This window comes from Haemorhous mexicanus, chromosome 8, assembly GCF_027477595.1.
Source record: "Haemorhous mexicanus isolate bHaeMex1 chromosome 8, bHaeMex1.pri, whole genome shotgun sequence".
NCBI classification, from domain to species: Eukaryota; Metazoa; Chordata; class Aves; order Passeriformes; family Fringillidae; genus Haemorhous; species Haemorhous mexicanus.
Genome location: NC_082348.1, coordinates 24338162 through 24351914, shown reverse-complemented (window position 1 = coordinate 24351914; position 13753 = coordinate 24338162). Strand labels below are relative to the sequence as shown.

At 39.9% G+C, this 13753-nt stretch overlaps 2 protein-coding genes across 5 annotated transcripts in view; one reads left to right on the top strand and one right to left on the bottom strand.

Moving 5' to 3' along the window:
- The first annotated feature begins 1 nt into the window (after position 1).
- On the top strand, positions 2-6460 carry LOC132330637 (alpha-aspartyl dipeptidase-like). The gene is made up of 8 exons (XM_059853250.1): positions 2-135; positions 220-308; positions 1402-1476; positions 2029-2108; positions 3246-3419; positions 4849-4908; positions 5648-5730; positions 6261-6460. Exons 1-8 carry the CDS (start codon positions 35-37, stop codon positions 6337-6339), a joined length of 741 nt encoding a protein of 246 aa, XP_059709233.1. The 5' UTR covers positions 2-34; the 3' UTR covers positions 6340-6460.
- A 303-nt stretch (positions 6461-6763) lies between these two features.
- The window catches only part of NBEAL1 (neurobeachin like 1), a 78383-nt gene continuing 71393 nt past the window's right edge, over positions 6764-13753 (bottom strand). For all 4 annotated transcript variants that reach the window (XM_059853232.1, XM_059853231.1, XM_059853234.1 and 1 more), the window contains one exon: positions 6764-13298. In XM_059853232.1, the coding sequence (XP_059709215.1) occupies positions 13197-13298 (102 nt within the window). In that variant the 3' untranslated portion in view covers positions 6764-13196. The remainder of the gene's footprint in view (positions 13299-13753) is intronic.

Below are 13753 nucleotides of genomic sequence, written 5' to 3'. Positions count from 1 at the left end.
GAGCACGGCTCGTCTCGCCTGGGCTCGGCTCGGCATGGGTAGCCCGCGGCGCTTGCTGCTGATCTCCAACTCCACCCTGCACGGAGGGGGGTACCTGGGCCACTGCCAGCAGCACATCCAGAGCTTCCTCGGGCAGTAAGCGCCGTGCAGGGCTGCGGGAGCGCGCCCGGCCCCCGCCTCCGCCGCGCCGACCGCTCTCTCCCCTCTCTGTTCTCCCAGGAAGGTGAAGCGGGTGCTGTTCATCCCCTACGCCCTGCACGACCGGGACGCCTACGCCCGCACGGCCAGGGAGAAGTTTGAAAGCCTGGGTAAGGCCGGCCCGGCTGCTGCGGCCACGCCGGCTGTACCCGGGGCTGCCGGGCCGGCACCGGGCCCGGGGAGCCGGCTGCGGGCACGGAGCGGCCCGGGACGGCAGCGCTGCCGGGCATACGGGCTGGGCTAGGCTGCTGCGGTGCGGGCAGCAAGGGCAGGGAGCAGCCGGAGTCAGCTGCGGACTTCTGCCTGAAAGGAGATGTTTTAGAGGCCTCCAGAAGAAATCCTGCTGCAAACACTTCTGTCCACTTCAGGGAGAAAGATTTTATCCTTAACTATTAAGTGGCATATTTTTATCCTTGTTAATCACATGAGAGAACATTTCTTCCCATGTATCTTAAACCTCTGCTCAAGCCACTGGTTTTAAGTGAAGACCATTACTTAAAGCACATCATGGAGCCAGATAGTTCCATGATGGACAGCAGCTAAACTTTGCTTGGAGCAAAGATCTCTGTAGAGCAGTCTACAGCAAGACCTCCACCTGGTATCTATCGCTGTTAAGGGTAACTTTGGAGCTGTTAGTGTAGTAATAATCAGTACTCACTTGCCTGGGCAGCACATTTTGCTCCTTGAGTTGCAGGAAGATTGCTGCTATCAAATGCCTATGTTCTTCTGCCTCTCTTGACACTTCTTGTACTCTTAACCCCAGCAAGGCAAATCTATCAAAGTCAGAGATTTTAACAGAAACAATTCTCAGATCAGGTATTAGCACAAGCAGTGCTAGAACCAACACATCCTGTCAGACTTCAGCATAGCCAAACTGAGGACTAACAGCTTTTTTCTCATTTTCTAGTTACCTGGTAATGCTCAGGAGGATATTGTGCCTCAGCCTGCACCTGCTGAATGAAATGCTCTACTCCTAGATGCTGGGTGCATATCTCCACAAAACAAACATTTCCTTTTGTACAGATGGATGCTGAAGCCCTGCACTAATATAGGATGTAGACTCTATTTTACATTGTAGAGTTCTCTGAAATTTCCCTAGTTGAGATATTTGGCTCAGGGTTGGAGGAGGTGGGCAGGGAGGGATTGAACATATCTTTCTTCCACCAAACTGACAGAGCAAAGGTAAATACTTTTTCATTTAAGGTTATGGGCTGGACAGCATTCATGAATCTTGTGATCCAGTGGAAGCTGTAAGGAAATCTGAAGCAATATTTATTGGTAAGATTTACTTCTTACTCCCCAGTGAAGGTTTATATAGGGCACTGGATTAGTCCTACTCAGAGGTGGCACTGAAGACCAACAATTAAGCTGTTAGGCCTTCTAGCTGTTAACTAGAAACTACAGAAGACAGTAACTGGGAGCCCTACGACCCTAAATTTAGTGGTGGGCTGGAAAGTAGATTTATTAATGGAACTTCATCTCCAGTAAATTTCAAATTATTATTTTGAACAGTACTACAGTGTAAAAACATGATCATAACAGCTGTATTATCACTTTAGCAAGCCCAAGAAGTTCCAGGCCTAATACCATGGTCCTGGGTATTGGAAGAGAGGTCACTGTCAGACAGTGGCAGCCTTACAAGGATGACTGAGGGCATGCCCATGGCCTGCCCAGTGACCATTCTTCTGAAGCTTCTGGTTTTACTGCTTCTCAAAGCAGGATACTGCCCTGAATAGAGCATAGAACTCATAGTGCCTGCCAAGTTTGTGAAGGCTTCAATTAAAACTGATGGTGAAAACACGCAAAATAAGCTGAACTTTCTTTCTGCAGGAGGTGGCAACACATTCCGTCTCCTGAAAGCTCTTTATGACAACTGTCTGATACATGAGATCAGGAAGAGAGTTCTTGAGGTAAAACTATAGATTCTGGCCAAGTCTGAATGGTTGGATCTCACGCATGAGCTTTTGTTCAGACAAATCCAAGCTGATTCTGCATTTTTATATCTAATATACTTCAGATGTCAAGCCATCTCAAACAGCCTGGTGAACTGAAAACCATGGCCAAATAAGACTTGAGTCATTGAAAAGACTTAAGGTCAGCAGTCTGTCTTCCTAGAGCAGTTTTCTAGATGCTGGATTGCAAGACCTTGGGATGTACAATGCTACATAGAACCCTAGAAGCAAACCCCTCAAAATACCAGTCAGAAGACCAGTGCAGGATTCAGTCTGTGTCCAGAAACCCTGTTTTTCAGCTTGAGATGTCCACTTCATATCTTGTTGATATAGATGAGTTCATGTTGTAGGTTGTCTGCAAATAAACTGGTGATAAAGTTGGATTCATATGTGCCTTTTAGACAGTGTCCTGTTGATGTTGAAAATTACATAATTCTTGTATCCCCTTGGAACTGAGAGGTGTGAGTGCCATTGAGCCCCTCTGGTCAGCAGCACCAGTCTAGCTGGTAAATCTCATAAGGCACAGGAAAGATTCACCATCTCTGGAGGAGAACAGAAGTAAGGTGTTCCCTAGCAATGTGGAACTGCAAATGACTTTATGCAGATTTATACAAGCCACAGTACAGCCAGCTGCCAAGAATAAAGGTTAGCTAGGCTTATCTTAATATATAAAAATTTAACTTCTGTTGTGGGAAGGAAAGCCAGAAAATGTCCAAATGCCAGTTAAGTCTGGATAATTACTTGGTTATATTACCACCAGTTGTCTCAAGACAGCTCTATTTTTACAAATTGTTCAGGATTACCTGTACACTTGCATATTTGTGTGGCATTCTATGCACAGCATAGTACTCAGTACTAATAGCTAAGAGTAGTGAGTACAAGGCAGGCAGCAGTTAGCTCTCTGACACAGAGAAGCTACTGCCCACCTCAGAACCTGAATTCTAGTTCTGCTTTTCACCTGTAAAGTTAGCAATGAGAGGAGCTGGAAGCACTAAGTCTGATCTGACTGATGAGTTTCTGAGAGTGATAGAAGATGGCACAGAATTGAGTTCCTAGTTGTGGTGCTGCAGACTGATCATTGCTTTTGTCTTTCAGGATGGGATTCCTTACATGGGATCCAGCGCAGGAACCAACGTTGCTACTGTCAGCATCAATACCACCAATGACATGCCAATTGTTTATCCACCTTCCCTGCAGGCTCTAGGATTAGTTCCTTTTAATATTAACCCCCACTACCTGGACCCAGACATTAAAAGAACTCACATGGGTGTAAGTAAAGCACACCAGAACACAGTAACTAGGGTGTGGAGGAGTAAAAATAGTGTGCATTTTTGAGGCCTTACAAAGCTATAGAATGTCAAACAGCTGCTCCCTAGAGAAACTGGAAATGCCAATGAGGCAGTAACCCTTCACTTCCTCCTAAAACTTAACTTTGGTTGGGAAGAGGAGTTGGCAACAGTGTTACTGAACAAAGTGTTTTTCACAAACAGAAGCTCTGCAATGTTTGAAATACTGTTGAAATGCTGGATATCTGGCATGGAATGGAGGAACTAAAAAAGAAAAGATAAACCTGAAGTGTTAAGATACAAAGCACTTTGGTTCTGGAAAGTTCTGTCTTACCTGCTGCTTGGGAAGCCCTAACTTAAACACAGATTAAGGGGCTTAAATATCTAAAGGTCTGAAGAAACAATCAGAAGAGGGAGATCTTGAGATTCAAACAGTTGTGTAAGAAAATACTTGGGCACTGGTGTCCTTGCAGGGAGCACAGCCTGTAATGTCCAGTACAGAGCAAGCACATGTACCAGCCTAGCTGAAAGAAAAACACTTCAGGCATCAAGCACAAAGATTTCCATACAGTGGGGAGGAGCTCCTTGAAACAGCATGTCAGCTAATTCCTCAGGGAACAATCTCTGTGGTGCATATTTTAACAACCTAAATACTTTCCTCCTTGTAATCAAAATTCATGGTTAGAGGAAGTACTAAGAGTTAGGTAACAATGAAGAGATGGTGGATGGGTGAAGAGATGGGTGTGCTTCTAGAATTTAGATGAAGTTGTAGGTATTCATTTAATCAGCTTGTCACTAGATTAGCAGGCAGTCTTTTCCCTATAAATAACTTCTGTTCTTTCTCTCAGAGGAGGCTGGAAGCCCTGTGCTGTACCAAGTCCCTGCTGTGTTCCTATGTTTTTATTTCTTTACTGTTGCTCAGTTCAGCAGCAAACCTCAGGAAACATGACAGCTGTTCACAGAAGGAAATTCTTCAGTGTAATACCTACTTGAAGACAAACAAGCAAATACTTAATCACTGAAAATCCATTATTCACTATTCTCTTTCACAAAGGTTGCACCTCAGGCATTTGCTTCTACCACTTTCCTGGTAGTCTTAGTACTATCTCTGCACACAGAGATAGTACTAATTTAAAAAAAACCCACGGATTAATTGAGTGGAAGTAAGTTTTGAGGCTTTTCAGGGTTGGGATTGTGTGAGTTCTGTTTGATCAACCTGCAGTAAATTGCTGCTAGTGATGAAGGGTACAACACATATCTATTAAATAGAGTCAATCCTGCCATCCCATTCTGCTCGAGGGGAAGTGCTTGCTTTGTTCAGTGTTATGAAATTGTTTGATGTCATGTTGCCTGGATAGCTCCAAGTCCTTACCTTATGGCCTGGGAAGCTAAATCTGTGCTCATTACTGCAGGAGACAAGAGAGGAAAGAATCCTCCAGTACCATGAAGAACCAAACACCCCTCCAGTTCTGGTGAGTAGTAGTTCTCCATCAGGAAGCTGTAGCATGATAAACATTTTAAATGCATTCATGCTCGCTCTCAGTGTGGGTTCCTTGCCTGTCAAGCTTTACAAAATGCTAATTGTATTCTTGCTAAGAGCTTGAGCCTTGGATATTGCTCATTGTAGAAAATGGATTAGGGCCAATGAAATGCATACTCCTCTTAGTGTTGCTCAACACTGTTTTAGGCAGCTCTGATCTTCCCAGTCACTGGCCACCAAATATTGGGTATTGGGGGTGGTGTGCATGCAGATGGTACAAAACTCCCCCTTAATCTTTTTGCAGATACTCTTAACTTTAATCTCTGTAATAGTTTCTGAATTTGCACATTCAGTAGTGTATACGTAATTTCATGATGTCAGTCTGGGGAAGTGGGACCTCTATGATTCCCATCCCTGTGTTTGATCTTGTACTATAAAGTTTGTGCACTAACAAACCCAGCTAGCTGTTGCTCAACCCAAACTGGATCTAAGAATAACTGTGTGAAAAAAACCAGTTTCCTCTCTTCCTTAATGCTTTCTCCTTTAAGAGTGAAAACAAGAAAATCAACTTCTAAAACAAGATAACTCACCTATTTTTGTCTTTACCTCTTTGTTAGGTAAATGAGGTTTAGTCTGTAGTCCTGGTGCCATTGAGACTGGCCTGTTTGTGACAAGCATTCTACCCTTTCACATAGCTTGAAAATAATTTTAAATGTTTCTACCTCCACCAGGGCTTGCGGGAAGGTACCATGCTGTTAGTGGAAGGAGATAAAGCCACGCTGCAGGGAGTGACAGGAGCACGTCTGTTTTTGAGGTAAATGCATCACTTGAATTGATATCCTCCTTCAGACAGAAAGGAAGAGAGGCTTCTATTAGACTCCTGGCACATGGTGCCTGTCCCTCCCACCAGAAGTTACTTAATCCCTTGGTCCCATTTCTCTTTGGGGAAAATGTGAGTATTGTTTAATGCTCCAAAGGAGCCAGCAGTATGACAGCACTCCAAAGGATGTCTGACTAACCCAGTGTGTGCTTTGGCACTGCATCCATTGCTGCTTATGCTTCCAAATTCTAGTTACCTTTCACAGAAAGAGCCCCAATAGTCAGCTCCTCTATTGAAAGCCAGGGAAATGCCAATTTGGCCCTAATGCACTGAATTCCAGAACAAGGGAATCCATACCTAGAATTACATGGACTTTATTAAGAAATCTAAAATTCATGTCATATGATGGAGTCAAAGCTCTGCTTGTTCAGAATAAGGGTGCCTTGATCTAACCCTCAGAACAGATAAGAGCAGAGTAGTCTCACTCACATTAGAGCTCACAGCACGGTTTCTCTTGTTTGCAGGGGTAAGAAACCAACTGAACATGAGCCTGGAACAGATTTCAGTTTCCTCCTGACTGACAGCAAGCTCCTGAATCCATAGCCTTCCACATTCTGCAGCAAAAGTTACTATATAGGGAAGACAATGAGGGAAAAGGAAAGAGATGCTTGTCCCAGAGTGGGTGAGGTACTTCAGCTTTATAAATAAAGATCAATATGCATTAGTGGACTCTTTTCCTCATTTCAGTGCATGTCTCAAAAACCTCCTTCCCAGCAAGAAGACACTTTTTGTTGCAATACTTGGAGAATCATAGCTAGTCAAAGCTTGAAGGGGCCTATACATTCACATGTCCACTTTGATTCCTTCTCCACCAAAAAAAAAAAAAAAAGTTGCCTTAACACAATTAAGACAGGACACTGAGTCAGCTGTTCCCACTGCCTACTTTTTACCTGCTACATAAAAGAATTGTTCATTCAGTGTACTCCCACACTTAGTTTAATTTTCGTGCTATTAATAAAGGGAGAAGTTATGCATTCAATTACTTTTATTTGCTTCAGACTCATGTTAAATATATACAATGCTAATTATGTACAAAAGTGTGCATGTTAAAAATTTTCAGGTTACAAACTTGCAAATCCTAGAAAAGTGCAAAATTTTAAAACATCTTCCACCATGCTGTACAGGAAAAAAATCCATCATTAGCCAATATACACACTCTTAAAACATATTGATCAAAACAAGGTAAGACATACAGTATACTCTTAAAGCACCCAGAGGGAAAAAGATATTGCACAGAAGACAGACAGCAAGTTCATTATAGTGCCTGAAGGCTCATTTCTGAACGTAGCTATTTCCAACACTCCTCAGACCTAACATTTAACTCTTTAAAAAGGCATTTTTTGGCATTTAAAGATCCATTTGTAATCACGTAATCGCACAATCTCTAAGAATTAGCAGAAGATATGGTTAACTTTGCTGTAAGGCCTTTGCTTCCACCCCCTGATTAGCTTCAGTAAAAAATCATCAGGCAAACTGAGTAGCATCACAGCTTCCATCAAAACACCGACCAAAGGGAGGTAAGTCTCACATGCAGCATTTCTCTAATCATCTCCTAAGTTGCTCCTGCAGAATCAGAATACGTATTGCAAGTTTTTCTTGAATTCCTTTTTCCACTCATGGCTTTCTTTAAGAAACAGCTCACTGCTGCATATGACTAAAGTAGTACTGTCAGGTGCAAGACTTAAGTCTATTTTAAAGCTATTTCAAGGCAAAAAATATGGCTCCCTTGAGAGGAAAATCCTGACTAGATAGGAAGCTAAATAAACAAGTGGCCTCCAAGTTCAGTTAGATCTATGATATATATGGCTGGATGTTTTATATTCCAATCTCAAAACACCTTAGCAGCTTTAAACCATAATCTATACTGACAATCACGCTTCTGGGACAAAAGATGTGTGATGAAATTATGTCTGTGCTGAGTATAAGCATAGACCTGAACTCTGGAAATACCTGCCAAATTTCTCAAGTCCACTGGACAAAACTAGGAAGAACACACACTGAAGCAACTCTATTGAAAACAAGTGAAACACCTATTTTATTTGGGCCACATAGGTAAAGACAATCCAGTCTTCTTCCACAGATGCACAGCAAAAAGGTGAGTTAAAACTGAACAAAGGCTACCCTTGACTAAACACTGCAAGCAGCTCCTCACCTATGGGGTGTTCAAGACTGCAGTTAGGGGAATGGCACTCAACCGAAATGCAGAGCATGCTATGGTGCCACTCAGGCATTTTTACATTCAGGCACCTGATATCCATAACACTGAAGAAGGGAATAATAGCATTTTATCAAATTTTAAATATATTTTTTTAATGCAGTAGCTTTTTAGAAAACGCTTCCTTCAAAAGTATGTGCTTACAAGTGCAATTTAGTAATAATAAGATTGGCTCCTTGGAATGAAAGGAAGGACATCTTCCAAACACTTCAGTTGACTCTAACATTAGCATACAATGAACTCACATGTATGATACCATGGAAACTTACTCTCCCCAAAAGGAGACTACCAACAAGTGTCATGTTTGCAGCCAAAACCAACAGAGCTTTTAAGCCAGAAAGCATAAAACAACCTAGAAAGCACTGAAGCACATGCTTGAATTCCATTCAAATAAATACAAGCCTATGTAGTGCTTTCACATAACAGTATTTATTGGATCAGGCCCTAGGCTCGCTTTAGGGTATGCATTTAATGTGCACGCTTTTTAAAATTCTTTGAAAGGGAAAAAAAATATTCACAGCACCTCAGCTCAGCATTTAACGTAGTCAGCAAGGTGCCTTTGGCAGTGGAAGACAGGAATGTTTCAGGTGACAATACAGAGCATGTGTCTACAGAGACTCAATATAGGGGAAGAAGGAGGTTGACATCTCTACACCCCTTCTAGCTCTAAAGCTCCCTACCACTCTATAATCTGTATATAGATACACATTTTTATCTAATTACACATACACAGTAAAAGCTTTGTGCAGCATTTGGTTCCTTTACTTATCTTTTCTAATGATTTTGTTCATTAAGATTGGGAAAGGTTTGCAAAGGAAACAGGGAGGAGGAAGACATAGTTTAGGGAAGTGAGGTATACAGCTCCCATTGACTAAAGCAGGAGTTACCAAATCTGTGCATTACAAAAATAAATTTATCATTCCTGCAGTGTGAATTTTTCCAGTGCGAAAAATTAGTTCTTTGCACTCATTTAAAGGACAAAGAAATACAACTTTCAATACAAAGAAATACAACTTTGGGGATCCTTGTAAGACAGCCAATTGATTTGGCCATTTAAAGCCTGTGAAGACTGATAAACTTGTTTTGTGATAATATGCATGATCTAAGGCATGCCAGAGGGAAAAAAGCTTGATTAAATCAATGTTGCAGATTAGCAAAACAATTGTAATATGGATGTGGGTGAGTCTGGGTTTTTTTGGAGGGGAAGTTGTGGGGGTTGGGGGTAGTTTTGTTGGATTTTTTTTGTGTTTTTTTTTTTTTTTTAATTCTTTTTAATATCAAACAATTATTTTCCTAAGAATCTAATTTCCACAATGTGTCTTAACCATCAGGACAAATGCAGTTACTTCAGGACTGGGATTATGATGTTGTGCTGGTAAGGTACATGGATGATAGAAGATGTGGTTTCTAGATATCCTAGGAGTGAGCAATGGATAATTACACTGGTTACAGAAAAATCTGCCTCAGTCAGATGCTAACTTGAAGAGCATTTTACTTTCTGTATGCTTGTATAGTTCAAACCCAGCAAAGACTAGATGGGATTCTCAACCAGAGCTAAAAAGACAACTAAAAATACTATCAAGAATTATAAGTAAATTGATTTAGAGAAATGTAGAAAGAAACATTTTACTTGAAATAAAGGAGATGTCTTCTAAATATCCTTTGGTACGCAAGTTCAAAACTGTGCTACAAAGAAGTTAATTCTGCTAACTACTTAATCTCATTTATATACAGGTATGAAAAGTAGGTCAGTTTTCAGTTTCTTTTAGATATATATATTTACACTCCTACTTACTCATCTTCAAAGGTAAGCATATGTTAAATTTTGATAAATATTATTAGAGTTGTTCCAAAAATTAAACATATGAAGATATGACAAAGAAGATCTTGACAAATGTAGTGCTATGAAATAAATGTCACTTAAGACTTGTTTGTTCTAAACTCCTCACTGGAATACTATAATCTCAAAACTTTACTTTTTACACTTAAACAAACCTTTGAACAAAACCAAAGGAGAATCTTATTTGACCAATAGTACCTGAAAAAAAAAAAGGGATCCTAAGCTTTACTGACTTGAGGAAATCAAAGAATTATGAAAGTCAGTTCACCAATTCACAGTGCACTGCATAACAGGCTGCAATTCAACTGACTAAACAGGTGATCAGAAGAATTATTTTCTATTTTTAAACATTATTTTCTACTTTTTATGCAAATAAATTAAACCTAAAAGAAACAACATACCAGCTAATGCTCACGCTTACAACTCATCTTTTATTTAAAGCTGGTTTTAGGCAAAGTGCAGACTATCACAGCTATGGAGGTCCTTCCAGATGGCCTCTGGCAAGGATGCCAGGCTGTGATGGTGTACACCTCCCACCCCCAAGGACCAGATCTCAGATCCAAAGGCCATGGATGTTGCCATTCTACCTGTGACATAAAGCAGCAGCTCACAGCTCACCTGCCCCCTCCTCATTCTGCTGCTGCTGTTTTGTACTGAGCACAGACCAGCCTTGAGTTTGAGAGCCCAAGAACTGCCCACATTTACACCTGTCCCAGGTATTTGTGATCATCACCCAGTGCTTGTGATGCACTGAAATTATGGTATTCAAATGTCAAAGGTCTCAATTATTGCAACATTGTATTTTACTTAAACTGACACACTACATTCATTATTCTTTAATATTGAAAAATGTTAAGTCAGCTGTTGGATAAACGTACCTAACCCACCATAGAATGTTTTAAAATGCTTATACAAACCCCTCTGTGCAAGTGACAAGAAGAAAACTGTGCTCCCACCAAACACTACGTAAGACCCGTCTCCCTTTTCCCACTTCATTCTCATAGCCTAAAATATGATAATTTCCTGCCCCCTTTCCCTCCAAATAAACACTTAGCCTTGTCTATGCATTTAAACACAACATTAATGCATACCTATAAAATCCATCAATTCAATGCCCCAACTGAGTGTTTCCAACCTCCCATAACACAGAAAGATCTCACATTCTGAGCTGAAATACTTTTAAACTAATCTACAAAAGCTCCCCTGAAATCCCTTCTTCATGAAATCATAATGGACAAACATACTTCACATTCTCATGAACAAACTTAATACTTCCACAGTATCCTTAGTATTCTTACTGGATAGGTAATTGATTAAAAATAGTATTTTTCACTTATCTATAGCTTATTTGAAAATACAGGATGTGGGTTAATTTACATTTTTTTACATGCGTGGAGTATGAACAAACCCACACCACTCTACTTTTCGAAGCTCAATCTTCTCTTGGCAAAAGACTCAGGAAAATAATTCTTATTTTCTTCTAACTTTCCAGACAATCCAGTCTGTCACAGTGATTAGGCAGAATATTGCAACTATGCATAGACCCACTTGTTCACTAATCTGATTTATTATTTCATTTACAAAAGTTAAGAAAATGCAACACAGCTTTCTTTACAAAGTACACCAATCAGCCATCAGGAGGGATTTTTTTTTTCCAGTAAAGAAAGCAAGGAGGAGAAATCAGTTTGAATGAGACTAACACAACTTGTAAAGATTATCCTTTAGCAGGGTAAGGAGATATTATTTCTATAAAGTCAATAAATATTGTGCTTAAAGTGAATGAAATGAGATTATACATTATGTTCCTCAGGTAGTTCAACAACTCCCCAGCCACAGGGAATATCTGATAACACTTATGAGAGATACAACACACATTCATGTCAATAAATAAATAAAAAATAACAAGAAAAGCGATGGTAGAGAGGGAAGAAAGGGGGACCCAAAAGAGATCATACTACCTAACAATCTCTTACACCTGCCTTGTATCTGTGGGATTTTCTTCTTTTAATACATGGGATTTTCTTCTTTTAAAACATACATATGAATATACATATATACACATATATACACATACACACACCTTTGCACGCTCATCTGGAAATTCGTGTTTTTCCCCCAGCACCCAGCTTTTCTAACTGTATAGAGTTTATCATTTCAATCAGTAACACTAGAAAAATATCAGATTGATAGGAAGATGCACACCCTTCTATCATCATGTATTGCTAAACCAAAAAAAACCAAAAAAGAGTAATGGCTTCTCCAAAACATAGTAGCAATTTGATAGAGCACACATAAGGATCTGATATTTTCTTTTACCAGGTCTTAAATGCATTTTGAAAATGGATATATCATCTGGTTTTCCCTGTTTATTTTTACAGAAAGAAAATATGGCTAAAAACTGGTTTGGTGAACACCAAGCCAAAACACAAACAGGTGCTATTTTTAATTGAATTGTGCTGCAATGTTGCATAATGATTCTGCAGTGGGAATTTATCTTTTGTTTGCAGGAGTTGCCTTCCTAATGAAGCAGATTGATATTTGACCAATTTAGATAATAGGTCTTCCTGGGTATTTCTGCAAGATGTTAAATATATAATGGGATTTCTTGGTATATGTCTTAAGTTTACTTAACAATATAAATAATTTTCAGCAGCAATATTTCCTACCTCCTTCAGCTCCTTCACCACCTCCAACTCCTTTGAAGTTATTCGTGTCTGTACTTAAAGCAATTTCTGAAAAAGTAGTGCAACACAGATGTTCCTTGCAGAACATCCTAAAAGTGGAACTACACAAAAGAAGAGAGCAATAGCCATTTACACAAACAAACTGTAATAAAGTCCATTAGGCTAACAAACGTATTGAGAAGGTCGTAACCATCATCTATTTAATTCTGAATCCAACATTCCAACTACCAGAGGTTTAATTTACCGGGAAATAACAGTGCTGTCAAAGCAAAGCCAAATATCTTGTTTGTTATCAAGGAGCATCTGGCCCTAGTCAGCTTTAAATCAAATGCTACTTATCTTAAATTCAATTAGTAATCTGGGGGTATGAAGACGTCTCGGGGGATGGTTCAGGGCTTTTTTAGCCCTCCCAAAACACAGTTTTAGCAGCTGTTGAGAGAGGGATTTTGCTGTGAACAAGTCAACACAGTTAAGGACAAATATGCAAGCAGGCTATCTTGCATGAGTACATATGCTTACTACTGTACCTCTACCATAAGTTCTTCATCAACAAGAATCAAAGGGCTTCAGATTCAAAGCCCTAATTACATATTTATACATCTAAAGTGACCAAAAGATTAAACATTTTTCTGGAATCCATGAGAGAATGTAGAAGCAGCAATCACTTGGAATCTTGAGTGTTATATTCAGTCTCTCCTGATGAAATCTGGCTGAGCCGTTTGCTTGATCCCCACAGCTTTCGGGAAAGCTGACCTGAGCGCATCTGTTTAAAAGTAATTCAGAGAAACAAAAGGAGGGGGAAGGGATAAGGTGGATAAATTAAAAAAGAATTCAGACACTGAATCTGGTGAAATGCAGACACTACAATGTACCGCATAAACAAAATATACCAACAAAAATTATTTGAAAATAAACTAAAAGTTACACTTAGGGATTATTCTTGGGACTGACAAAAAACAAGACACAAAACACTAACCACAGTCTTCTCTGAATCTGAACAGTTAAAGGGATATTACCCACTAATGTGTACTTAGCATTATGCTTAACCTACTTCAAATGGCTTAGAAAGAGCGTTAGATTGCTATTTTGATAGGAAGAGAAAAGAAGAGGTGAATGCCAAGCAGAAATGAACTAAATGAGAAGAAAGGACATTTTATTTTAGAGATTTCAAACAGAAATTGCTAGAAGTGGGAAAAAAAATAGCCAAGATGCAGGACA

Bases quoted from the DNA above. Each gene is read 5' to 3' on its own strand.
- LOC132330637 (XM_059853250.1), top strand. From the start codon at position 35: ATGGGTAGCCCGCGGCGCTTGCTGCTGATCTCCAACTCCACCCTGCAC. The intron at 2,109-3,245 runs GTAAAACTATAG...TTTGTCTTTCAG, and splicing joins TCAGGAAGAGAGTTCTTGAG to GATGGGATTCCTTACATGGG. The intron at 5,731-6,260 runs GTAAATGCATCA...TCTTGTTTGCAG, and splicing joins GGAGCACGTCTGTTTTTGAG to GGGTAAGAAACCAACTGAAC.